A 27,821-nucleotide genomic window follows, 5' to 3' on the forward strand; every position below is an offset into this window, starting at 1 on the left:
CGCCTTCAGTGGCGATCTCTAAACGAGCCCATTAGCTGTCAAAAGACAAATATTTGTCGCTGTCTCACATTTAGAGAGCCCCCGCAGAGCCCCCCCACACACAGCGACAACGACAACGACAACGACGACGACGACGACAACCGACCATAGACGACTTTTGACCAAAAGCCAAACTTGATTTATTTCCTGTGTTTGTATCTGTAGCTGTAGCTGTAGCTGTTGTGCGTGTATCTGTGAGTGTTGCAAATGAAACGTGCCGCCGAAAAAAGAGTGGAAGAAGAAACAACAAGCCTGAAATCAAAAGCAAATACATAAAAAACTTTGTGTAGAGACTTTGGCAAGCGAATGAATCTCTTGGCTCTTGATTCCCAAAGAAAAAAAGGCAGTAAAAGCAGAAACTTGACCTTGAAGGCCGTTTTGGTAGATAGATGGAAGAAAGATAGACAAATAGAGATAAAGCTAAAGACAGATAAAGCGTTTGACAGAGAGAGGGATAGAAAAAGAGATGCTGAAATTCTAAGCCACGCTGAACGGAAGGGATCCCTTGTTGTGCATATTTTCTTCATTCTGGCTATGATAATAGTCCAAACCATCAATAGTCCGACCAGAAACATAGCAACCCCAGGGGTCACTGTAATTTCAATCCGATTCTGGATTGGGTAAGGACCGGCAGGCACTCACTTGCTTTCTCCTCCCAAAAATCTTCTCCGTTGAGTAAATTCGACTGCTAGATCCGTTTTCTTCATGAATTATATGAAGGGTCGACCCATCTACAAGCTGGTCATTGTGGGCGATTCCTCCTTGATGAAGCGCCACCTAGCAGGCTGTTTTAATGAGAATTCCCACTATTGGCCGACCTTATTGCAAACTGAGCAAGAAATCGTATTCCAGACCAAACGTGGACCCATTCGCTTCAATGTTTGCCACACCACCGGTGGGCATAAGCATCCCGTTCTGCGCCGCATGTACCATAGGAGCAGTGACTGTGCCATCATTATGTGCGATGTGAGCAGCGAGACGACCTGCGACAATGTGTTCCTGCGGATCACCCAACTGTGGGACCACTGCGGCCGCATTCCCACAGTCATTTGTGGCAACAAGGCGGACAGCCGCAATCGCACGGTCTTCAAATTGAATCCAACAGTTCGCAAGCCCAATATGCAGTACTTTGACATTTCGGTGAAGAACAACTACTGCTGCTCGGAGCCCTTCCTTCATCTCTGCTATTAGCTGATAGGCGAGCGTTTCCATTTTATAACTTTGATGCTGCCAAACGGGCAAATGGCAAACGCCATTCAGGACGAAGACGAGTTCCATGACGAGAACGAAGAAAAGAGCGAGATGGAGGCCTCAACTACAGACAAAGATGATCTTGAGAAGAAGAAAGAAATTATAACGAAAATTAGGGACTATCTAAAGGAAAAGAGCTGGGCCCACAAAATAGAGACTTTTGCGAGGAGGGGAGACACGAGACACGAAAGAGAGACAATCACAATATTGTGGAGGAAAAGGAGACCCCCTTGAAGAACAAAGACAGAGGAGAAAGAGGTCCTGAAAACAATAAAAAAAAAACTTCAAGAGAAGAACGAAGCCTCGGAGAAAGACAGGAACGATCGCCAGTACTATGAGGAGCAGATCGTTAACAATCAATAAGTTTCAATTTGATTTTTTTGTCCAAGAATTGTTAAAGTTTCTATGAAAAAGGAGCAAGTTTAAATTCGGTGTGATTTAAGGTGGACTTTTTGTGCCCCATGCTAAGCCGGTGCCTATGTGTTTTCCCAAATTATAATCGCTATGAACATTCTCAGTCTATTGCCAGAAATGCATAGAAATAACAATTGCGAACTTCAAACCCTTGTTGAGCTCCGACTTTGGAGTTTTATTTTTCCGACTGCCTTTCCGCGGAAGTTGGCCCAGAATTTCGCGCTTCCCATCGTGTGGACTTTTCCCCTTCTCGAAATTGTTGAACGTTTCTCACGAAAAGGTTCTTAAAAATGTGTTTGTGGTGTCAAAAAATTACGTAATTAACCATTTGTGGGGTGACCCTTTGGCCCCAGCCTCTGCTGACTATTTTTATATGTGCGGGCCACACAGTGAAACCTCCAAACAGTGGAACTTGTAGGTAAAGAGTAAAAAAACCTTGCCCTTTGCACCTCTCTTCCATGCCGCCTCCGTTCAAGCGGTTTGGCAGTCATTGATGTATTGTCAGTCGCCGTCGCAGCTGCGTCGCAGTGGGGCAGAGCTGCAGCGTCAACCCAGTTCTGATGGACGGCCTGCCTGCCTGCCTGCCTGCCTGCCTGCTGTTGCTGTTGCTGCTGCCGACGCTGAAGTCGCAGCTTACGGTAATGCAGTTCAAGTGTTGGAAACATTCCGAAGAAGTGGCCGTAACTTTTTTGTTGTGTGTTGTTTTTTCGCTGTGTAGCAATGTGCGTCTCGCGACATCATCGTCTCTTACCTCTGGCTCTCCTCCTCACCGCCAAGAAGAGAAGAAATCAACAACAAGCCGCAGTCAAGAGGTTGTCTCTCTGTCCCCACCCCTGTCTTTAGAGTGTCTGTGTGACAATGACAACGAGGTCTACATATTTTTCTAAACAGATTTAAGAGCAACAGAAAGAGAGAGAGAACAACACCAACAACAACAAAAACCCGAACAGAGGCGAGGCAGCGAAAGCGTCTGACTGCTGACAGCAAAGGTAAACAGCCAAGGTATATCGTGAAAGAGGGGTAAGATGGAGCAAGAAAAGCGTCCACTAGTCAAGGACTGGGCTTTCCTTCTATTATAATGTACCTTGGTGACAGCGACCGACTGCATTCGGCATCGGCGGTAGAGGCCTGCGACCATGAAGAAACTATATAAGGAGGTCTCGTCGGCAAAAATTAGGCAAACGTGCGAGTGAAAAGTGCGAGTGAAAGCGCTCCCGCTGTAAATGTGAGGACAACGACAATGAAGTGTGCTGTTTAATCATTTGAAGGCAATGTGAAAAAACATAATAATTGTTTCATAATTTAATTTTTAATAGTTTGCTACATAATAGTAGTCTGTGTTGTGAAAAAAAAAACATTTTGAAAAACTTTGAAAAAAAAATGTTGTCTGCAACCAACCTTCCGCGTCGACAAGCAAACGAGCACTGAAAATTAGGAAAGCAACGAGTAACTTTGCCAGCGACGAGGCCTCCTTATAGTTACTTCATGCCTGCGACTGAGATTTTTGATGGCAGCAGAGGCTAAAGCAGAGACTAGGGCAGAGGCAAAGGCAAAAGCTAGGCCTAAGGCAAGAGCAGCAGCTAAGGCAGAAGCAGAGGCTGGAGAAAATTTTGATCTATGCGTAAGGTGAGGCGTTGCCACTTTTTGGAGTTGCCTGTTTCTGTCTTTCGTTCTGGCTCAAAATATTACGCTATGGAGAGAGCGTTCTCACCTACGTTTGAATGCACTTTGCGCAGAGACGAGTGAGTGAGGCTGAGCCCGAGGGCTGGGGCTGCGGCTGCGGCTGCGGCTAATGCATAGAGAGAGCGAGAGAGAGAGGGAGAGGGAGAGGCGCGGCTGTAATTACGTTTACTTGTTGTCTACCGTTCTCAGCGTTCTCTGCTGCTTCTTTTGCCGCATTGTGTGTTGGTGTAATACCTTTAATAAGCAGGATGACGTTGCACTTGATGACAACTGCAGCGGTGGCTGGGTAGCGGAGGGAACACAGCTGAGAGGGGGACAGCAGGCAGAGGAGAACGTGTGGGTGAGGAGGAGGCATAGTGCATAGCCTTTGTTCCATTCAGCGCTTTGTTTTTTGGTGCGCCCTGTGTCACACTTGAGGTCATCATCCGTCCGCAGCGGTACCCTGACTCCCTCTCGCTCCTACATGCAAATAATAAAGCTCTGTCTCTGTTGCTCAACATGAAACATCAGCTGCCAAGGATGCTCTATGGTAGTCGGGGGGAGGTTCGTTGCTCCCCAAGCGCCCAGTGCGCCATATAACAGAGCTTTAACAGAGACTCCAGAAGATGTTGACTTGCGAATAATGTAATCGCTTAGGTAATAGAAGTGGACAGCAGCTCATCTTTGCCGATTTCCAATACGAAATTTGAGCTGAATTTGAGTTATTGGAAGGAATTGATACCTTATCCTCGAAACAAAATCTTTCTTCTCTGGCGATTTCAATGCCAATTGTAATCCTCTCCATTGCCGAGCGTTGGACATTGGGGAGCATTCTGTACATACTTACATATGTACATATTGGCAAAGACTTGAACAACGTGCTTTGCATATGACGAAGCCGCTCCCCACTTGGTGCGCCAAACACGTCGCATATCGTCGACAAAGCCACCAGACAAAGCCACAAAAAGAGTGATGGACTGAGCCGAGAGGCGAAGCTGGGCTTAAGCGTTCGGGGACTCGAAATAGGGAATGGAAATGGAATCGAAAGGAATGAAAGCCAAGCCATAATTTATGCCGCTTCTAAGACACTGTTCCTCCCGCGATGCCTTCTGCATAAAAGCTATAAATTGGTAGGCCAGAAATCGGTTTTTTGTGGTGTGGCTTGGTGTGTGTGTTTTGGCCATTTGATTGATTCTCCGAGTAGTGAATTTTACGAGCGCCGTTTTGCTGTCTGCGATTAGCAATGATGAGGTAATACATGGCGTTGCCTATCGTATCGTATCGTATCTGGAGAGGCCCGATCCGATAAGCTGCGTGCGCGATCCGAGGTCGGTGTGCCGTCAGCCCCAACTGTTGTGCACGGATCCATCCTCGTTCCGTTGGTGGGGTAGTGGAGGAAGGCATAGGCGCGGGATGGGCAGATAAGTTAACCGCCAACTGCCGACTGGCAACTGCCGGCTACGTCAATATTTAATTTATAGATATTGTTGGTCTGTGGCCGCATTTCCTCCTAAGCTCGAGGCAGACGTGTGCCAATCTCTTTCGCCCTCTACCTCTATCCTCTCTCTATCTCTCTATACATAGATATTCTTTCTTTCCTCCTTGTAGGCAATCTCTGTCGGCATCTTAATCGTCTGATCGATTGGGGTCAATCGCTGTGCAAATGCACTGAATGCCAGTGAGACCAGAGGGCGCAAACGTTTTAAAAATGAACGAAAATTCAGAGTTTTCCCAATGCATCTTCACAGCATTTCGATTGAAAACAGCTTAGGGATGTTCTTCGAATGTTTCTATGAAACAGTCACCCATAAGGAAGTTGCTCAGAGGCAAAAGAAAAAAACTCGTTCAAAGTGGAACTAAAACAAAACCAAATGTCGATGTCGATGTCGATGTCGATGTCGTTTGTCGTTTCTCGAGGCTGGTAAGTGATGTGTATGGTGGAATACGGCGCGTAGTTGTTGCGATGGCCTCTGGCTCTGGTGCGATATTTGCATATGGTACACCTTCGTACACTCCTTCAGGTAATTAAGTTTAAAGTTTAGAGACGACAAGTGGGCGGAGAGACGTGAGGTGGCAGCCCCAGCAGCATGTGCACAAAAAGCATTCAACTAAAAAATGAAAAACATAAAAAAACCAATAACAAAGACAGAAAAACCATTACGAATATGGAAATATCCTCGTCAAGAATTGTTGCAACAGAAATAATACTTCCAATGGTGTCGATTTGATGTACAAAATTCCCATGGATGAACTTTCACATTGAGTCTCTGAGCGGACATCGTCCGTTAAGACCCACTTGTTGATCGCCTGAACAAACTGTAGGAGTACGAGTGCAGGGTATGCAAGTGCCAAAAGCTAGTGAACTGTGAAGCACTCGTCACAGAGTCTCAAAGTCTCAGCTTCTAGCTGGGAGCTGGAGTCGTAGTCGCAGCCGCCAAGTGGTGTCCCGCAACCCTGTTCGGGGTGGCGGCCCCCAGACAGTCGCATGTTGCAGTGGTAATCCCAGAGACTGACTGACCTACAACGACGCCTCATCGTCATCGTTCAGCGTCGTCTGTCCACTGTCGACTGTCGACTGTCGTCTGTCGTCTGTGCGTGCCTAATGAGTTGATGTAATGCAAAACCAAACGGACGGGGAAACGAACAGTTTCATTTACTCGTACTAAGGCGAGTGAGTGAGTGAGTGGCTGTAACATATAGCATACGCGTGTATCATGGCCCACATGCTCGTCAGACAACACAGATGCCCCCCACAACAGTGGTAACCCGATCAAAGATACTGGAAAAGCTTCAGTGAACTTTTTACAGGGAAAATAACGTAGTTTTTTGTGGTCTCTAAACACCAGTCTTCACCGTACTTTGATGTTTTGTAGCGTCTAAAACAAATTGCACGCAATTAAACACGCTCCATGCGCCATGCCACATGTCCCGCCGCCCTACCTGCCACCCGTGCACCATGCGCCATGCGCCATGCACCACACGGCAGTGCAACATTCGGCGATAAGGCAAGCGGCCGGCCGGCGGCTCCAGAGGCGCTTTTGCGATTTGCATCGCCCACCGAAAAAAATAACAAAAACAAAAACAACAAAAAAAGAGAGGAGGCTCTGGGCTTGCGGTGGGTGAGTGGCTGTAATTTTAAGCGACTCAAATGCTGAGCCAAGGCCCCACAGAGTGCACAGGGGGCAAGACGTGGTGGCAGCTCCACGTCTTTCGGTTCTGCAGACTGCAGTTTTTCTTTTGCGATTTTTATGACTGTGTAATTTGCGATGTTAACATCTTTTCGATGGCTGAACTTTGATAAATGGCCCATGGGATATCAACGCGGGCTGCAGTTTGCCTTTTCAATGATGATTATCATCATGGTAGCCATAGGATCATTATGATGCTGCATTTAGCGCCAGTGGCAATCTGATTTATGTGGCATCCGCAGCCTCAGCAGCAGCAGCAGCAGCAGTGGCAGTGACAGCAGTCGGATAGTGATATCACATCACCAGCACCCTCCTCCTCCACCTACTATGACATCATCTCTCCAACTGCCGACTGCCGACTACCGACTACCGACTGCGACTGCGTCTGTGACTCCGGAGTTGTTTTTGGTTTGCTTTTTCGATTTGTGATTTGTCGAGAGCGTCAGAGTGGGGTACTGTCACTTTGCCACGAAGTTGGTGACACGTTCATTTTCCTCATTTTCCTAGAACAATGACAACACCGTGTGGCACTGCTGCATGACGTGTTCATGACACACACATTCGCTTTCTACAAATCTTAAAGGCAAATAGAGTATTCCTATCTTCGGCATTCCAATGGTCAGGAGGCACACTCCATCTTGGCAGATTTTGAGTTGTTTTTGTGTTGTTTTTTTGCATGCAAATGACACAGATTCCAAATGGGCGCCCAACTGGGGACTAGAGTCTATCCATCTCGCTGATGGATATGCCAGGGAGCTATTTTGCCAGCTGTCAGACATGGCCAAAACCCCTCGCCGTTGGCGGAGTTACCCCTCCGTGGATTGGGGCCAAGTACAGTGATGATTCAGATCTGTGTCCCGTCCCTCTGGGCTGACTCTAAAGCGTGTCTATTGGGACAGTCATCACCTCCTCCTCTGTTGTTTCCTGAGGCCTGCCTTCGTGATGAATAACAAATATCCAATGACTGACAGAAGTTATCTTGAGAAAAATAACATGCATGATCGCTTTTCCAGAGATATCAGAATTCTGAGCACAATTGTGTCGCGAATCGAAGGAGTTAATAAATGTAATGGGTCAAGGGCTTACCAAAACTGTTTGGTGAGAAGCATGCTTGAAATATATTAGATTTTGGTCTCCTTGCATCATCCTTTGGTTTTGTACACTATCTTGTTCTGTTTTCATCTTTTCAGCTGTGATTATTCGCAGCCGCCATTATTTTTGTGCACGTATTTCCTGTGAGACACTTGCTACTTCCCCTCTGTTTTATCTTTATCTTCATTTGCCATTTCCTTTCGTTTATCAACACCAACACCTTGTCATGCTGTTTCTTATGCAGGACACTTGTTGCACAGCTGCTTTTCTTTTGCAGTTCTCATTCGATCTTTAACTTATTCATGATTACAGTGACATTTAAATGCCAGCCAAATGATGAATGATAGATGATGAATAAATGAATGAAGCATTGATTGAATGTATGTGCTGGATGAACTGCAATCTATCTGGCAGCCTGTGGTATGGGGATTCCCCCTGCTGCCGTTGGGCTGCCGCCACCGCTTGTTGCTGTGGTTACAAGGTCGTTTCCCAAAGTTTTCGTCTGTGTCTTTCTCTCTATCTCTTTCACGGTATCTACCTTGTTCGAGGTCCGCAACAAAGGGTTAAAAGGTCAAATTGCAAATTGCGCAACCGTCGGGGGCCAGGAGGTGGGGGTGACCAAAAAGGTTGAAGCAGCCAAAAGTTTTAGATAAATTAAAACCGAACGAAACGCAACAAAACGAAACGGAACACACACGGTCTTCGGTGGTGGCCGCAGAAATATTTTCCTGAAGAGAAACTTTAACTGGCGCTGCCACACGGCAGCAGAGAGATTCCTGGTCAGAAAATCAAATGTTGTTGCAAGAAGCGCTCCAACGGAAGCAGCAGCCACAGGAAGCCAAATATTTTGTATGCTCTCCATGAAGGCAAAAAGGCAGCCAGCCAGCCAGCCAGCCAGCCAACTAGTGGCTGTGGTTCCTTCTTCTAATTGAGATCGGGTTACAAAACTGGCAAGTGGCAGCATCACTAGCATCCCACATCCGAGTGCAGCATAGGCCTCATTAGGAGGCGACCCTCAAAAAGTATGAATGCCACCCCACATCCCCACATCCCCACTGCTGCTCCTCCGGATGTTAGGGTTTATGGCCATTAATTAATATTCATTCAATAAAAAACGTAATCAATAAACGAAGAAGAGGAAAACAGAACGAAGGCAAATCGAAGGCTTCTTATCAGCCACATGGGTCTATAAATAATAGTAGAGCCCGCATTGCCCCAAGCATATCATAAAAACGCACTGAAACGGCAGAGAGCCAGCAGCAGAGCCAACAGCTGAAGACCCAATGGAAACTGAAGAAACAGAACAGAAAAATTGCGTAAATGCTTTTTATAGAAGTTCAAGTCATTGAAATTCGAATTCACTTCCTCAAACAGCACACACAGAAAATGCGGCCACCGAATCCACCGAATCCACCGAATCCACCAATCCACATGCCACACCACACCACACACACAACACACAATACACACACAGACACAGACATCCATAGAAAATGTTGTAGACATTGTTTTTTTCGCTTGAGGTTCTTTCATAATCAACAAAACATACGAGTACATACGTACATATATGTATAAGAAATTGAGGCCATTGGGACTCTAAACTAAATCGATTGATAGCTATAGCCTACCCGCACTGGAGGGTCAATCGCTGGCGATCCAAAGGGCAACATCAGAGTAGCAGAAATCGACTCGAACCGAATCGAACCGACAATAATGACGGCAACATTCGGTCTCTGGGGATTCGAGGCGAAGCTCCAGGCGGCTTCTCGATGAAGTATCTTCTGTATTGACGGATTTGCCAAAATGCTCCTATAATTCCGAGTACCCTCACGTGTTAGGGCATCATTTGATTGTCAATTTGGAGAGATCCCAAAAGAAAAATGCAAACAAAAGTGCATTCTTCTTGCAATATACATATACGAAAATGGGATATCGAAGCGGGGGTGGCCGCTGCTGCTGCGCTTTTCATGAGCTCTGAAATCATCTCTATAAATATGCCACCGAGTGATGCACCACTCTTGAAGGGGCTGGGTGCAGAGGCTACATGACACGTGGCCATAAAAACTGAAAACACGAGCATAAAAGCCTCGGAGAAACCAAAAACCAAAACGATTACCACTACAAAATATGTACAAATGTGCGAAAACCCATAAAAGCAAGCGAATAAAACGCGTAGAAGGGGAAACAGAAGCAGCGTCAGAGGAGCGTTACAGTACGAAAATGACTATACAGGAACAAAGGAGTAAAGCCCAAAAAGCATGGCTCATAAAAGTCTCAGGCAACAATCAGACGAGTAATGGCCATAATATGGGCTCTTAAAGTGTTTCCCGCGAAGCTGAGAAAATCTCAAAAAACCCGAGCAACCAAGAAATAAAAACGATCATAACAAAACAGCCTACAATTTGAACTTCAATAATGGAAATTCTGGTAAAAGATGATGGACTTTTAAGGTGGATCAGTGATACTTTAACATTTTGGCTCTAAAAGTCTCAGGGAATCTAAGGTACAAAACGAAAACTTCAGGAGGCGAATTTGCTCACAACTTGAAATGATAAATTCAGCAAACAATGCAAATTAATGTTTTCATGGCTAAAACAACAATAGAGGGGGAAATATCTGCCAAAAAAAATCTCGCATGAGTGGGATCAAAACAATTAAAAATGGAATTCCCATAAAAGCTTTGGAAATACCCGGAAACCCCTCCACATTCGTCTGCACCGTTGATCATCCGCAGTGCAATCCTCTAAACGAGTATGTTACGTATGATCGGTCGGTATTTGTGGGGAATAACGGTTGTATGTAAAGCACAGAAGGAAACGTTTCCGACCCCATAAAGTATATTCTTGATCAGCATCAATAGACGAGTCGATAGAGCCATGTCTGTCCGTCTGTCCGTCCGTCCGTCTGTCCGTCTTGTTTGTCGGCTAGTTCTCAGAGACTATAAGAGCTACAGCCATCAAATTTTGCATCCAGACTGCTGTATGCTCACACTGAAACCAGTGTCTTTCAAAAATTAGCCCCGCAAAAGGGCGAAAACCTCCCAAATCTATGGTTTTGAAGATAAAAGAAAACCATTCCGTAGGGAATGACCATATCTATCAGATCACCAAATTGGAATCCGATTGGATCATTATTATGGCCACAATGAAGAAATTAATTTTCAGTGGCTAAACACACCCTGTCCCGCAGCTTATATTTGTTTTTTGCACATTCTCTCATTCACACTCTGCTTCTGCCTCTGCCTCTGCCGCGTCTCTGCCCTGACCCTGGCGAGCTAAAGGAGCGTGTTGGCGTGAGTAGTGTTGTAGATGCAGATGACAGATGAAGAAAAAATGTAAAACTTGCCAAATAACCGCTAAGGTGCCGGGTATAAAAGTTGTGACGCGTATGAAGCGTCTCATACGTCCCTTCTCGTTAATGAATGCAATCTGATGAACATTTTTTTGGTAGTGTTAGGCAATTTTTATGGCAAAATTTGTAAGTTAATTAGAAACATTAATTACGCACAATAATTGTTCAGCGGAGGAGCCGACTGGCGCAAGTGGCAAATGGGCTGAATTGTGGGGGGGGTTGATTGGGGAGATCTCTCCCCTACAATTTTCAGGTGAAAGAATAATGCAAATTGATGGACTACCTCTGTCTCTCTCTCTCTCTCCCTTACTCTTACTCTCCACTTCGAATTAATGCAGACAAATGACAACAAAAGGCACCTGAGGACAGGCAGAGGCTGTTGTAGCAGTGTGGCAGGAACTGTGTGTGGCATCCTCATCATTGTCACGTAGCTTCTAAGTGCCACAAATTACGCACGCAAATTGGCTTTGTTGTGTCTCAAAAGAGAAAAGTGGCAGAGGCAGAGGCAGAGACAGGGAGCAGCAGCATCGATAGTTTCATGCACTCCTCCCCCTTCCAACATCCCGCAGTCCCGCTAAGGCACAAAATTTCCCCATTAAACGGGGCTTAGGGACCAAGGCAGCGACGCCAAAGCAGAGCATCAAAAAACTGCACTTCTGCTGCTGCTGGTCTGCTAGAAAGAGAGAGAGAGAGAGAGAGGGAGAGCGCGAGAGCGAGTGGGAGATTGACTGTGAGAGCGGGAATGCGGGGAGAGTAGCTCAAGACGGCTGACAACTTAATATGAGACACGAACCAAAGTCACTCCTCCTCCACATCCTCTCTCCCACCCACTCAAAAAGCGTGTACGGACAGCTGCAGAGGCTGGGAGCAGAACAAGACGATGCCAGCGCCAACAGAGGCTCAACCGCCAAGGCAGCTGCACGTCAAGCAGCATCGCAGCAAAAGAGAGTGATGACAGAAGGGTGAGCAGAAGAAAGTGACGGCAGAGAGGAGAGCAGAGGAGCAACCAAAAAAAAAACAAAACTCTGCCGACAACTTAAAGGCGTTAATGGTCGTTTGTTTTATGAGAAATTGCCAAAACGTGAGCCGCATCCCCAAGCAAGTCAGAAGTGGTGTAGGCGGAGGGGGTGGGCGAAAAAGCGGTTGAGAGAGGCAGAGCAATGACAGAAGGACAGAGCGGGTGAGCAAGCAGCGGGAAGCCATGGCAGAAGGAGAGTGTGGGTAGTGGAAATGCCAGTGAGAGACATCAAAGCGCCCAGGATCAACAGTCGCCAAAGCGTGCTGCTGTAGCTGCTGCTGGCATATCACGATGATACTCCACCAGAAGGGTGTTCCCGACCCAAGGCATGACATATTTACATACATTTGTATCCCGCAGAAGAGAGGAACCTAAGGATCGATAGACTTTCTTGTTAGATGCAAATTTCTGATAGATGATGGTGATGTTCCAGTAGATATTCCCATAAAATATATGGGATATATATATATATTAGCCAGGGTATATTCCACATTGAAAGTGCCACTGAGGCTACCCCTGCGGTCCAACTTGTTTCTTTTCTGACACGCTCTCCAGCAGCTCACCCGCTGGGTGTTGGCATGTTGGAGTGCTGGTGCCACGGACGTGTCTCAACCTTGGAGAAGGAAGGTTCAACATTTAAATGAGTCTGCAACCCACAGAACAGAGCAGAGACTACGAAGCTCCGCCATAAACAACACATCAAAAATACTTTGTCAATCTGCAGCAACGAGCAGCGGTTCCACAGCGGGGGCAGAGTCAGCCACACCGCAGCAGCAACAGCAGCAGATTGTTGCAGAGTCAAAAGAGTCATCCATGAGCTCAAGCAGGTGTCAATGTCCACTTATTTTTAACCCATTCATATCTTTGTTGTTTTGGTCATTGTTACGTGGAATTTAATTTCCTACCCGCTGTGAATGAAATCAAATGGAGATGGTTGTCGGGCCGGTCAAAGGTCAATCAGGAACACTCGACTGCTGATTGCGGGGTGGTGTGAAGCTGGTTGACGACTGAAAGGTCTCCCCGGGAAACTCCTTTTTGCCCATTGAATTGGTGTCGCAATGGTATCACATACATAAATGCTGTTTACATTTTAAAGGACTCGACGTTTAATTATTGCTCCTTCTATTTTCTTTTATTGAAGAGTTGTTGTCAGGCTTTTAAAACAATTCCATAGAAGTTCCTTCTGATACCCTGTTCATTTGTGGCATAAATGTTTCTCTAGGCGGAAGAACACAAACAGAGACCAAATAAGATCATAGGCTCTGTGAGAGAGAGTCCATTTAGATTCTGACTCTAAAAAGTAGATGTACTCACATAAAGCAGATGAATTCTTTCAATAATCTTCTTAAAGTTATGCTGCATTTTTGTATGGGTAAAGGGGAAATGGGAAATCCAAATGAATGTCGTATGCAAATGACAAATGTCAGAATGTAGGCGTAGGTGTAGGAGGCAAATATGGGAATGGGAATTCGCATTCGCATTCCATTTCCATTCGCTAGATATGAGATACGAGTATGTGTTGTATATGCGAAAAACTAATTAAATCAAAGCAATTGCTGCAAAACGTACTACACTTTAATTAAGGCACAACAAATTGTGGCACAGTGGCAGAGCAGAAACAAAAACAAAGCCTCGATGAGCGCTAAATATTTCCTGCTGAGACGGAGACGGTGACGGTGACGGTGACGGTGACTGAGACGGACACGGACACCACCATCTGTGGATCTGGGCATCTGTGCATCTGGTTGCTCTGGCTTTTGGACCCACGTCGAACGGAGATTCTCTGGATGTCGGATGCAACGTTCATTGGTCCCATCAGCTGATACCCCATGCTGCAGCAGCAGCCACTGATGCCTTTGATGATGATTGACGGGCGTTGCAAGCGCGTTCGCTGATGCTGTTGCTGCTGCTGGGGATTGAAGATTGGGGTTTTACTTGACTCGTAAATTCGGCCTTTGCCTCTCCTCTGTCTCTGCTGCTATGCTGCTCTGCTGATCCGCTACTCTACCTCTGCCTCTAATCGCATAATCTTCGAGGAGACGCAACGATGCGGCGGCGTCAATTGCTTTGCACTTGCTCCAGAGACCCAAATACTTGTGCTTGATGTCATTTGCTGTTGCACATTTAAGCTACATCTAGTATCGTTCCTCTGCTCCTCTGCTTCATGTCTCTGGGTGTAAGGGGGTGAGACAAAGACAGCCACAGAGAAGAGACAGGGAAATCGAAATGGGAATGGAAATGGGAATGCCTGCTGTCTGTCTGACCTGCCCTGCCCTGGCTCTGCCTCTGCCTCTGCCGCTGCCGCTGCTGGGGCATTTACCTTGAAGCTAGTTTTTAATCAAATTTTCACATGTTTTTACCCTCAATTTCCTTTTTGCCTGCCTCCTTTTATTCTGCCTCTTCTGCCTCCTGTTGCCCTTCGACCACCTTCTGCCTGTGATAATTGTGGGCAACATCACAAAAGTTAGCTCCATGCCACATTTGAACGGGTATGTCTAATGTTCTGCCTAATTTTTGATACCCCCCTTTTTATGGTTTGCCACTGCTTAGAGTCCTTTGGTTTCTATGAATATTTTGAGGAGTCCAATGTCCAAAATGATAAGGAATCTTCAGTAAAGGCATTTTATGAACTTCCGTTAAAGATCTTTCTGCGATAATATATCCTTATTCCCATTTACAACCCTGTTTTCATCAGTTCACCTTTTAAGTGGATGGATTTCTTGGTTTGAAAGAAGTCTTGGATTCTCTTGAAGTGTCCTTAGATTCTTCCTCGGTCTTCTGCTTGCCATTACAGGATAACCACTGCTTCGCACACTGCACACATCTTGTGCTTCATTCCCCATTTTGATTATTTGTTTTATTTTCTGTTCTGATTTACTCTTCTGTTTGTTGCTTCGTTTTTTATGTGTGTGGTTTTTGTGATAGTTTTAGGACTTGCCCCGCCCTGGGGAAAGTGCCTCTGCCTCTGCCTGTGCCTGTGCCGTGCCTGGTGGCCACAAATTGTGTGTGGCAGACCGGGTCATGTTGGCACTTCCTACCCCTGCTCCTCATCCTCTGATGTGTGTGTGTGTGTGTGGCGATCGATTTAACGAGAATTTTTCGCTCGTCTGCGATTTTCGAACATTGATGAAAATAAATTGCCAGAAGCATTCGCCACCCCCTGCCCGAACATCCAAAAAGCCACCACATGTGTGAAACAGAATTTACGAGGCGCGAAGGAGGAGGCGTCTTGCCACTGTAATTTGTGTCTTTACAGGAAATGGAGTTGAGACCCACAGAAAAAAAGGACAAAAAAAGTATCGATGATTTCTTGTCCAGTTTTTTGAGGGTTCAATGGACGGATGCGACGCATACAGCAAAACAAAAAAAAAGAAAATGATCGCTAGGTGCGACCTTGATGAGTGGCTGCTTTTGTGCTTGCCACCGCTGACCCACTTCATGCCACCCCAGCTCCCGCCCACGGCACCGTGCAACAACTTTCGAGGCATACAAATGTTTCATTTTGCTCATAAATCTGGCAGATGCCTCGTTCGGTGTGGCGCAAAAATGGGTTCAAGGACACACGCAGCGGCGTTGGCAGTGGCTGGCGCGTTGTCATCTAATTGGATCGCCACATCGCCACAGAGAAATACAAATACAAATCTTTCACTCTGCTGCCCCATTTGTCTGTCCGTTTATGTTGCATGTAAATAGTTTATGTTTCTGCTTCTGTTTGTGTGTTCTGCGGTGCGTATGCGTAATAATTCATTACGTGGCATCGTCGCACGCCGCTCCTCTTGAGAGCAGATTCAGATGTAGATTCAGTTGCAGCTTCAAATTTATTTAGCCGCGTGGGCGGTACAGTTTGAGAGCCACAAAACGGCCATGCTGTTCGTGTTTGCGTTCTGTTCTATTGGGGAAGCGGGTTGGCTCTCCTGTGCAATAATCACAATAAACGCTGAATCTGTGTCAAGCATGCCAAGGAATTTGACCGATTTTCCATTCATAAAGCAATGCAGATGGCGCACCGATTATCGACTACGAAAATCAGTTGAAAAACAAATGTGCGCCATTATGGCACTTGGTGGCTAAAGGATGAGGGCTTGTGCCAAAAATTCCAAATGAAAGGGTAGACAGGGTTACAATAAGTAGCGAAATCTTTACTTTAAATCTCCATTGACTGTCTGGATTTCTATTCCCGCTCTTGAGTGAATTTTACAAGCCATAAAATCGACTCCGAATTTCTCTTTAAGTGGCCATCGATGAGGCCACAATATTATTATTATTATTATGATTATTATGTGTAACACACACCCAAAGATTCTGAAGGAAAAAAGCAAAACAAAACCAAAAACTCGCCAAAAACTTCACAAAGTTGTCTTATGGCACGTGACTATGCTGCACACAAAAGGCCCAATCCCCACTCCACCCTACCGGAAAGGCAGAAGGCAGACGCCCTGCCAGACAATGCTGTCTCTGCCACCAAATGTGGCAGACAAAACAACAACAGCAGAAATCAAAACCAATACAACAATGCCTCAAAGCCCGATGTGAAGTTTGTTCAACTGCTAAGAGAGAGTGAGAAATGTAAGCGGTGCAAATATTCTGAAACATAAAGATCTCCGGTGTTTAAGGGGCTGCCAGTCACAGATTGTGGTAACACTTTTTTTGGGTTGCATTCGTAAAGGATTCCCACTTTGGCCCATACAAATAATACTGAAACCCATTAGTAATGGGATCTGTACTTCTTCCAATGCAGCAATAGTTCTTAGGCTCTTCCACTAGTGACATATTAACATTAGTAAAAGATGTTAAGTGACTTTCCATTATGCCTTAAGAATTTCCAGTTAATTGTGTTCAAATTATTGAACATGGATATTTAATTACTTCACTCTGCCCTTTCTCATTCTCTCTTTGTGCCTTTGTCTCTGGCCTTTCTTCCCTCTCTCTCTCTCTTGTCGTGTCTCTTTTATTATCTTTTTAGTTTATCAGAGCATATTCGATAAGGGGATAAGTAGAAGGTGCTTGTCCCATGCACATTTGCCCCACATTCCAGCACTTCCCACCCGCCGCACATACAAGTGTCGGAAACGGGAGGGAGTTCGAAGAGCTGCAACATGGTAGGAAGTGTTGAGCGGTGGTGGGAACACACAAAAGGGGAAAGGGTAATAGGAAGAGCATCGAACATCAATTTCGTGTATAGATATGATCGAGGGAGCGGCACACACACACACACACACACACGTGTGGCACATGTAGCAAGTGGTGCACTTACATATCAGCCACACCACGCGTCGTACCAAGGAAAAAAACAGAAATACTCCAAAAATAGAGTCAACGATTATCAAAAAGGAAATTGTAGAAAAGAAAAGAAATTAACACTTGAAATCAGTTTTCCATTCGAAAAAAACAAAAGAGCCGCATTCGATGGGGTCGAGTCTTTTGATACCCTAAGAATTATTGGATTGCACTGAGACTTTTGGAAAATCCTCCAATTCAAAACTTCTAATCTAAGGAAAAACTCTGGAAGCAGCAAAGCACGATGATCTATGATGTATGTTTATGTATGTAAATTGCACCCATTTCGGGGCGGGGCAAACACCTGTTTGAAGGCAGTGTCAATAACAGCAACACTCAGACTCCACTCGGTCACCAGAAGACTAACAGAAACATTGGGAAAATCTGTTAACGTCCGCTGTTGTGAGTTTCCCGTGTGGTGAGAAGCTTTCTAGTCAGTTCCCTTCAAACTGGTGTGTGAAAGTCATTTTTGTGTTACTCTCAAACTGTGTGGAGAATACTTTTTTGTCCCAAGTTGCTGGGCATACATGGCATGGCAGTCGCATGAAAACTATTTACATATTGCTGTTCTACTATCCATTACTCTCTGATGTGGTAATGACCATAAAACTGTTAATAGTGGTGGATAAATACTCGCAAACGGTGGTCACTGTCAAACTGTAGAGAGCATGGTTGCGTGTCCGTGCTTAGCGGCGACCACAACCAAACCAAGCGCTGGGCTTCCGTCAGTTGAAAGCATAATATGAAATGCCGCTGAGTGGCTGGGGGAAATTGAAGTGGACAACAGTGTGATAGAGTAAAAAAAACATGCCAGAAGAACGGAGAATTACGCTAAATAGAAAATAATTTCCAGAGCTTTCGCCTAGAGTAAGATTAAGCACTTGAAAGCTGTGTATTTGAGCCAAAAAGAAGCGGAATGTAGTTCTCGAGTCTTTCGGGACTAGAAGACGTTTATATTTGAAATGAATCTCATTCATAAAACATTTGCTTGAATATTGTTTAACATTTTTCGTCCATTTTTGCTTTTGCTTCACAGCAAGTCTCGAACTTTGACGAAGACCTGGACTTTATCCTTGCCGACGATGTGTCCCTGCAACCCAACGGCAAGGTGGACTCCATGGCACTCCATGGAGTCGGCGGCGACTCCCTGCTGGATGACGATGAGGGCTTCCTCAACGACGATGACCTGCCTCTCGCCGAGGCGCAGCAGGCAGCGGACGAGGATGAGGAGCTGGGACAGGGCAACTGGTTCAGCAAGGGCGTACACCGTGTGCGCCGTTCCCTCTCCCGCATCTTTGGTGGGGATCGCAATCGTCGTGGTATCACTGAGCGGCAGCAGGAGCGTCGCCGTAGGGCCAAGGATGAGCGGGTGCGGTCGAAGCTCGAACAGAAGCACCGTCTCGAAGAGCAGAAGAAGCGTCCGAAGGTGATGATGAAGCAGGTGCAGCAGCAGCTGCACAATCGTGCCACCGATCCCCGTAAGCGCGCCTCCGAGCTGTACGACGAAACGGAGGGCAGCTCCCCCGATGTCGATGAGGAGACGAGTTTCTGTAAGTCCACAGATCCACCGCAGTAGGACTCCCATTGCGATAATTGATTCTGCTTGTAGATCGCACATACTTCACCATTGCCGAGCCCTACACGGACGAGTTTGCGGATAGGAACAGCGAGGCCTTCCTCAATCTGCAGAAGCTGCTCGAGGAGGAGATACGCAAGTTCTTCGACACCACCGTCGATGATGATGAGCTGGAAATACGCAGCACCCTGTTGCGAGTTGAGTGAGTTCAGCCATTTACCCCCCGGATCCATGTCCTTTAATCCATGTCCTCCCTGTGCTACTTTCCTTGCCGCAGTCAAACGGAAGATGGCTTCAAGGTGAATGTGATGCTCCAACTGGAGCTGCCCAATCGCATAACAGACTTCGAGGACCAACTGCGCGAACAGTTGACGACCTACAGCCGACTGGGACGATTGGGTGCCTTTGCAGATGATATATTCACCTTCAAAAAGGTTCACGGTAAGTCTCTCTCTCTCTGTGTGTGCCTGTCCTCAGTGTCCTTCAGTCTTTTTCTACTGCTGCTGCTACTGCTGCTGCTGCTGCTGCTGTTGCTGTTACTACTACTACCTTCTGCTGTCTATCATCCACCCTGTTCAATCCTGAATTCCGTATGTAGAAACCATGTGGCAGGCAGCAGTCCCCCCAACAACAACGACACCACCACCACCGCCGATGGAAACACCAGCATCACCACCAGCCTTTAAGGCGGGATGCGATGGCCCGGACTTTACCTGCGCCAATGGCCAGCGGATCCATTGCTATGACCTGTGCAATGGTCGAGAGGACTGTCAGGATGGCTCAGACGAATGGGAGGGAACCTGTGGCAGATACTACATCGGTGTGGAGAACTATAGTCTACTCTGAGACTAACGTGCAACTAACCCCCTGCCTCATATTCGTGTGTGTGTGTGTGTGTGTGTCCGCTCATCGTTTCTGTGACTCCGTAGGAGGAGTCTTGCCATCACTTCCAGTTGCCTTGCCGCTTTCGCTTCCACTCTATTGTGATTGTCTTAGTCCACGTTTCCGTCTTCTATTATTATGATGTGTTGCTCCACATTGAAATGCTCCATCGATTGCTAATTCCATTTGTGACTTCCAAACAAAAACAGAGCCCACCGATCAGAGCGATCCCAACGATCCCAACGATCCCAACGAACCCAGCGATCCCAACGAGGATCAACCTTCCCACGAGCCCACTGCCAGGCCAGAGTCCGATGTCGAGGGTTCGGGCCACAACAGCTGGAACAGCGACTTGGGCTGTCGCGGCGATGCCACATTCATCTGCCATGTCAGCGGAAACACCATCTGCGACGAGATGCGATGCGACGGCGTCTTCAATTGCCAGAACGGCGAGGATGAGGAGGATTGTTACCCGCAGACCAACAGCGATACCCGTCCTGGCCTGGGTAAATGTCAAAGGAGTTTTCATCATCGAATCGGATCGAATCGAATCGGATCGATTCGCAGCTCAAAACATCTCTAATACCGCATAGATCAGCTGTCCATCGCATACTAAAACTCTAGATAGTCGTTGAATCTGCCAGAACTCCATTCCCCCTTCCCCATTCAATCAACAAATCAGCGATTGACGATCGATAATCTATTGCCTGGCAAACATTCTTGCTTTTACTTATCGAAAAATGATTCGTTCTGATTGTCGAACGCCGATCGCTGATGCCTTCGTTCATTTCTCATTTCTCATTTCTCATTCCATTAATTTTGTTGTTTTTGTGATTGCTTCGTTTTAATTTTGAATATGTTCCATATTTATTTGCGCTTCTTTCGTGTGCTTTAGTTTGCACTGAAGATCAGTTCAGATGCGACTCCACCTGCCTGCCCCTCTCGTACCGCTGCAATGGGCATATCGAGTGCCGGGATGAGACCGACGAAGCCGGCTGCCCACAGCCGCCGAACAGCAGCGGAGAGGAGGGCAACCGAGGATCCGAGGCGCCCACCGATCGTGAGCCTCAAGAAGACTTAGATTCCGATAATCGTGAAAGCATACCCGAGTCAGAGCCAGAGCACGAATCAGATCCTTATCCTGAGTCAACTCCAGAGCCAGACACAGGTCGAAATGAAGTGTGGTCTCCGGGTGAGTGGATTTGTTATTTAATTTCATTTGATTTGATTTTATTGTGTCTTACATTTGCCAAAATTATACTTCATTTCGATTGTTTGCCCTTAAGTGATCCGTTCTCCTTAAGTTTTTAAGTTGTATTCCCAATCCCAAACCCCGACTATTCTGCTAAGTATTCCGGGACGGCGACCCGCTGATCTCATCTCCGAATCGCGGAAAACCATTCGACTGCGAATAAGTAATTCGCATAGCATTATTATGCTCTATAAAATGGCTCAAATAAATTCCAAATATTAATTGGCCCGATAAACTGAATATTTCCATTGAGTGGAAATAGTTTCTCCCTTCTCTATTTTCCTTTTCTTTCAACTTGAATTAAGTTTTGCCATCATCGAGAATTGGGTTGAATTTTCATACACATTTTTGGGTGATTTTCTAATGGATTTGCAGCGGCACTGGCGGGGAAGGGAATATTCTGCCGCACGCCACGTTCCAGCGTTTGCAAATCGAATGTATAAATATATTCTATGATTTGCATATAGATATGTTCATATTGTTGCCTTGTAAATGACCTTAAAATCTTGAGTATTATATTTCAAAGAATTCGCTGCCTCTTTCTTACCAAAACAATTTATGTTCATCCGTCACTCGCGTTCAATTCAGGGAAGTCCTTGTGTCCCTTTTTTTTTAATTGCGTTTCAATTCTAGTGCATCTCGAAGACACACATGCTGTCATTCGATTTATTCCCGACCCTAAAATATATTTATATAGCTTTATACAATGATTAATCCGAGTTGAGTGTGTATCGTTCCATTCATTCCCTGCTATAGATGTGCATCCTCCATCTGCAGGATCGTTTCGAATTCCCTGTGTTTGCCTTTTAATTTGATGTGACCTTCCTAGCGATTTGTTCCACGATGTCGTGGATATCAATGAACTTTTTTGGCTAGCGAGTATGCCATTCCATCATTAAAGTGAATATGGAAAACCGCATGCTCCTACCACACCACACACCTCCTGCCATTTATGAGTCCTGTGTGCTCAGAGTCCGCCCATTTGACCCTGAACAATTCGCGCATGCTGGGAAGCGGCAGCGGGAGCTCGCTGTGTGAATTGCAGCTAAAAAAAAATAGGATAAGAAACCGAAACAGCAGGCAAACAGCAGAAACAAGTGCTTTAACCGAAAAAAGTGAAATTACAAACCAACTTTCGCCATCCCCCAGCGGCCACAGCAAGAGCAACCTCAACCGCAACACTCTCCCTCTTCAGATTACAATATTGTATCTATGAAATATGCCACAAAAGTACAGAGGGAACGCCACAAAACAGAAGCAAAGCAAAAAAGGAACCAGAATATGTTTTATAGATGGTGATTTGGTGCCCTGACAGCCCCAGCAGCAACAGAGCTGAGAGTTCTTATGGCGTGTGTATGTGCTCCTGCAACATAGCAAAAACAATTTGCAACAGATTAAAATTACCCCTAAGCGTATTATAAACTTAAATAATCCGCTTGCAGCAGTGCCACACGCAACACACACACACACACAATATCTCCTCCAGGGGAGCACCAGCAGCAGCATCCCAGCAGCAGAATCAGCTCTCCATCAGCATCCCCTTGGCAGAGAGTCGAGTCCTTAGTCCCTGTGCGGGACATCTCACTCTCTCTCTCTCTCTCTCTCGTACTTCTGCTTCAGCTTTAGCTTCTCTGCTTTTACTACTTGGGGGCGTGTTAAGTGCTGTCAACGAGATTAAATGCAATGTCAGAGGTCGCCCCCCCCCCCCCCCCCCCCCCCCCCCCCCCCACACACCAGCACAAGCACCAGCACACACACACAAGCAGCCCGAAAAAAAAAACGAATCCGCCCAAAGTTGTGTCCTTGGAAATTTAATGAATTTTCAACACACGCTCTCGTTCCGGCTCTCCTCCAATGGCCATGAGTTGGGAGATGATGCTGAAAGGATGCGCAGAGTTTTCGGATACAAAAAATTAAGTATTTGGTTGTAGAATCCTCGAGCCCCAGGAGAACCAGGGATGATACGCATCCTACTTAAGATTTTGGGTAATTGCAAATATTTATTGAGATCGAAACTTTGGACAACAAATCATGTTTTTGAAGATCTTTAAGTCATCATTCTTCGATTAGTTCAATGCAAAGAGCAATTAAGTTGGTCCTTGGCCATTTAAGAATAAAACTCTCAAACTCTCTCTGCCTTGAATGAACATCAACTGATTTGCGGGTTGGCTGTTTCCATGACTTATGCCCAAAGAATCGTTCGATGATTCACTCTCACTCTTTGGTGACATTGGATTTTATTCGAACATTCCGAACGGCTATTTGGACATTTGGGTTAAAGAATCTTTTCAAGTCAGACACTGATTGGTCTTTCTTTCTGCTACAGTCTCGTGTTTTAATGCTCTCTTCATTCTAGTGGCTCTGCGGTTGTGTGGTTCTGCCACGAGTAGTAATCTCACGATACGTTCTGTGATATGTGTGGATGCAATACGAGAACATTACGATATTCTATGTATAGGGAACGATGCTCGTTCCGTTTGTTGTCGCTCTCTGAAATTTGAAACTTTTGCAATGTTTTTTATGATTGTTATTGTTGGTATGCTTGTTTTTTGGTGTGGTTTCTGTTTCTGGTTCTGGTTCTCGTTCTGTTTCTCGTTCTGTTTCTCGTTCTGTGTTTCTGTTGCTGTTTCGAAAGTGCGTCAATGGATGCTGTGCACAGCTTGCACTTGAAGCCGCGTGTTTATTGTGCGCTGTTCTGCTGCACTCTCCACTCTTGTGTGATTATGCAAACACCAGAACTCATGCTTGCCACCGAAATTGAACAGGGTGGCAGCCGGGCAGCGGGGAGGCGCTGTAATGTAATTACATTTCAGAGTCGACTCTCCATCGCATTCGAGTTTGTTGCCCATTTTGTAATTTGGTATTCAAAATTATATTTATGGCGCTTTTTCCATCTATCTCCCGATTGTTGTATGTTTTCTGTGTGTTTCTGCGGTCGCATTGAGTTGCTTGATTAAATTTGTTGGGCAAAAAGACACTTGGACTTGCCACCAGCCACCAGGCAACTCTGACTCTGTGTCCATGCCACACAACACCACCCACAGGTGGGTCGAGTCAATTAGCAACTCCATCGCCGCCGCCACCGCCGCCGCCGCCGCCGTCTCCGTGGCGGGGATCTTGTGTGTTAAATGGCTGCAGATTTCAATGCTCCGACAACGAAACGAAAGTGCCAAATGCTGGCCACATGGCGGAGTGCCTCGTATGCAAATTGAATTTGCCAGCCAGCCAGCAAGCCAACGCTTTTCGCTTTTCCTTTTTTTTCCTCTCTTCGTTTTTCGGTTTAGTTTAGTGCAGTTGTCTTTTCGCATGCTTTTCTCGACCCAACGCTACAAAAGGGCGAACATTAAGCCAAAAACAAGATGGAAAAACAAAAGGAGTCGCCGCAACACACAAAATATAGAATAAAAATGCACTTCAAAATGGCTCGAATAGACCACCGGGATACCTTTGAAATGTTCAAGAAAATGATAAAAGGCCACATCGCCATCAAGGGTAAAAGTGTCAAGATTCAGCAACGAGACCCGACCCCTTAGAAAGGAACGTTTTTGCGTTGTAGCCATCAATCGCTGTACAAATAGCATAAGCCTGGATGGATTTTGATGTTTTTACTTATTTGATTATTTTATTTTTTTGAAGCAAAATTTGTAATTGCTAAATTGTTCACTTACGGCAAAGCGCACCACCCATTGAGCATACCTTTGATGCTTTGTTTTGGCGCGGAAGCTGATGAAATCATAAAAAATCACAAAAGCAAACAATGGGCACCACCACCCACTGTACCACCATCACCACCCATGGGGGCAGTGCATGTCTGATGAGCTTTTCCATGTGTGTGTGTGTGTGTGTGTGTGTGTGTGTGGATAAAAAAGTGAAAATCTGTGGCCGCGACTTCCGTTGACGTTGCTGCTGCTTCCTTCTACAAAGTGTGTGTTGGGTGTGAGATTACTGCTTTATGAGTGAATGAATCATGAAATAAGCAGTGCAAAGCAATGCAGTGGGAAGGGGGCAGGGCAGCTCAGAGCCCTCCACGCAGGCGTAACAAGTGAGAAACAGCAAAAAGGCCCTGCAACATGCGGCCAGCATCATCGCATTGAATGGCCCAGCAACACGTTCCGAGGCACGAACCTTTGGCAACATATGGCCTCCGACAGGGCCAAGAGCCCACCTGGTTGGCTGTGGTCCCTCGTGTGTCGCGTCAGCCGTTTGCCGAATGCGCCGAACCGAAGCTCTGCTCATACCAAATGCCGTCATTGTCGTGTCGGATGGTGGGCCTTCGTATGCCCTCGCCTCGTCCGAGGGTTCTGTGGGCCGTTCGTTCGGCTATGCTGCCGTCGTCGTTGTCGTTGTCGTCGCATCGTCGGCGTCGCGTTGGCGCCTGCTCAACGCTGCTCGAGCGTTTTGGGGCCGCGCGCTGCAGCGCCGCGGAGCTTGCGCCCGCTGGGGCTCGTCGCAGCAGCGTCAGTTCAACGTGAAGCGTTTGCGTGTGCGTTACGTTGGCGCGTGTTTTAGCTTCAGTTCAGACTTCCTCCAGCTCTCGGCATCCACACACAGTCCAGTGTCCACACAGTCCTGTGACTGCAGCTTTTCAAATTTCCAAATTTTCCAATTCGATTTTTTTGTAAGCCAAAATAAACCCTTGAAAAGTGCCGCGAGTATACACCTACTTTTTTTTTGTTCAAGTCTTTTTTTTAATTGTGTTAAAAATTGAACAAAAACTAAAATATAAAAGAAAAGAAAAAACAGAAAACAAACAACAACAAAAACATAAAAGTGCAGCTTTTGGAGTGCTTTTCCATGTGGCAGGATCATTGTCAGCCCCAAAAGGATCCTAAAATCCTAAATTGTATTCCATTTTGAGCGGAAAATGTTCGTTTTTTGTGGCTTAAGTCTTTTTTATGGCTTTTCCACTCAGATTAGCGTTGTGCTTTGTGGGGAGCGTGTGGAGTGGTCTTCTTCCTACAATCTCTGGGAAGAGATTTGCCAATCTTAATTTTGCAAATATGCAGTTTCTGCTGGAATTCAAGCAAAAGGGGCACAAAATGTTTGTTCTGTGAATGCGATTTTGTGGTTTTCCCCTGAAAGCTATTCATGGGAGCTCCAGCGTGCCAGAAGCTTACTTATCTTTGGTGCATATAATTCTCCAAATTGATTGAGTCTTTGTGGGTGCCTGAAATCGGTTTAAAAAGCATTCCAAATATTTATATTTCAAACCGAAAGTTCTTTTTCACGTCACGCCCTTCCAATGGCCAGAGCTGGCTTCAAACTTTGCCAAACTCATGCTCTCGTTTTTCAAAAGTCTCTTTCAGTTTCCGTTTCAGTTTCCTTTCCTTGAAATCATCTCTAGGCGAAAACGCTCATCAGTGCTAAAAACTTGTAAGTGATCACTTGCAGCTGCTTCCTTCGAAGCAGAAGAATCCAAGAGAATAATTGGATAACTCCGTTGATTTCTCATCCGAAATATGTTTCAAAAATTGCTAGAATTCGGAGCAAAGATTTCGTTTCTATAGATAAGTGTAACATTTTTCCCTGATTGAAAGAGTATATAAATATTTGCCATTTGAGTATTCATTTCGCCACACCGATTGATGCCGGTTGAACTCTTGCCACATTTTGTGGTTCTTACGGCGCTTATTCTTGTTGCGGTTGCCATTCAATGTTCGATGTTGTGGCTATTGGTTTTGTCAAGTCTCTTGCCTGTTGCCAGATCGTAAATCTCCATCAAATATCGGTTCAGATCGCTTGGGTTTTCTGTACATATACTTGATGTAAGTAAGTGAGCGCTGGCGCGGCTGCAGGGGAAACCCAACGAGAGATTGAGCAAATAAATCTCGATCGCTCGCGCAAGACAAACAAACGGGGAAACCAACAGGGGAAGCGACAGGGGCACGAAGAAATGCTAAATATTCCTGACACTGATTGCACCTCTGATGTGTCTCCTCTCTCTACACCAACATCTTCATCTCCATCTCCATCTCCATGTGCATCTGCAACGCCATCGATTGGATGTGCCACCCAAAATAGCCGACGGTGTAGTGGTATGGGTGGGTGTGCAGGGTGCATGGGGGTGCCGTAAGGTGGCCAGACCCTACGTCTAAGTGATCGCTGACAAATTTCCCTGCCCTCTGCATGACAAAAATATCCATCCAAATATGGACGGAATACAAGACTATTTTCGTTTCCATCGCAAAGAACAAACAAATTTTGTTCGCTCCGCTGCTCCGATTTTTGTGGCTGGTGTATGGAATGCTTCTTCCAGTTCTTTCGGCTGCTCTGTTGGGTATTCGGGTCTTCGGACTGCTGTCGAATGCAATTTGCTTGTGTCTGCAGAATGGTGCCCATTCAAATTTTGTCAGGATCATCTTGCGCATTGGTGGGAAACGTGCGCGGCTTTACTGCCAACGTTTGCGTTTTTTTTCCACCAGTATTTGAATTTCGCTTGGGAGCGAGCTTCAGCTCTGCTAAAAATTATATTCCATGGCGAAGGTGGGAAGCAAATCCGAAGTTAAACCAATGATTGAGAGGCTAAGCAAAGACTGATGGATCGATGCATGAGCAGCAGATGTAATTTCAAGCAGTGCAGCAGAGGCTGCTTTTTCCCCGAAAAGGGGTTTCTCATGCACTGCCTCGAAGGTGGGCAATTGTCTCTTACAGTTTAAAGTGAACTGAATCTATAACTAGCTGTTCGATCAGGCTTTTGAAGAGTTTGAGCTCCTGAAACATACAAAACGTGTGTAAATTTCCTTTTAATTGGGAAGTAAATGTGCATCATTGCACATCCATTTCAAGCTCTCCCTTTGCTTATTGATCCAGATCAAAGTA

General features: G+C 45.9%; 1 protein-coding gene across 26 annotated transcripts in view; it reads left to right on the plus strand.

Moving 5' to 3' along the window:
• The window catches only part of LOC117590752 (basement membrane-specific heparan sulfate proteoglycan core protein), an 88,522-nt gene that overhangs the window by 8,755 nt on the left and 51,946 nt on the right, over nt 1-27,821 (plus strand). For 22 of the 26 annotated variants that reach the window (XM_034283683.1, XM_034283662.1, XM_034283670.1 and 19 more), the window contains exons 3-8: nt 18,329-18,842; nt 18,902-19,070; nt 19,146-19,309; nt 19,467-19,688; nt 19,960-20,256; nt 20,646-20,942. In XM_034283683.1, coding sequence (XP_034139574.1) covers nt 18,329-18,842; nt 18,902-19,070; nt 19,146-19,309; nt 19,467-19,688; nt 19,960-20,256; nt 20,646-20,942 — 1,663 coding nt within the window. Of the gene's footprint in view, nt 1-18,328; nt 18,843-18,901; nt 19,071-19,145; nt 19,310-19,466; nt 19,689-19,959; nt 20,257-20,645; nt 20,943-25,475; nt 25,621-27,821 lie in introns of those variants that run through there. The other 4 variants (XM_034283684.1, XM_034283687.1, XM_034283666.1 and 1 more) reach the window with 3 other exon arrangements.

Source organism: Drosophila guanche, unplaced genomic scaffold (genome assembly GCF_900245975.1).
Source record: "Drosophila guanche unplaced genomic scaffold, DGUA_6, whole genome shotgun sequence".
NCBI lineage: Eukaryota > Metazoa > Arthropoda > Insecta > Diptera > Drosophilidae > Drosophila > Drosophila guanche.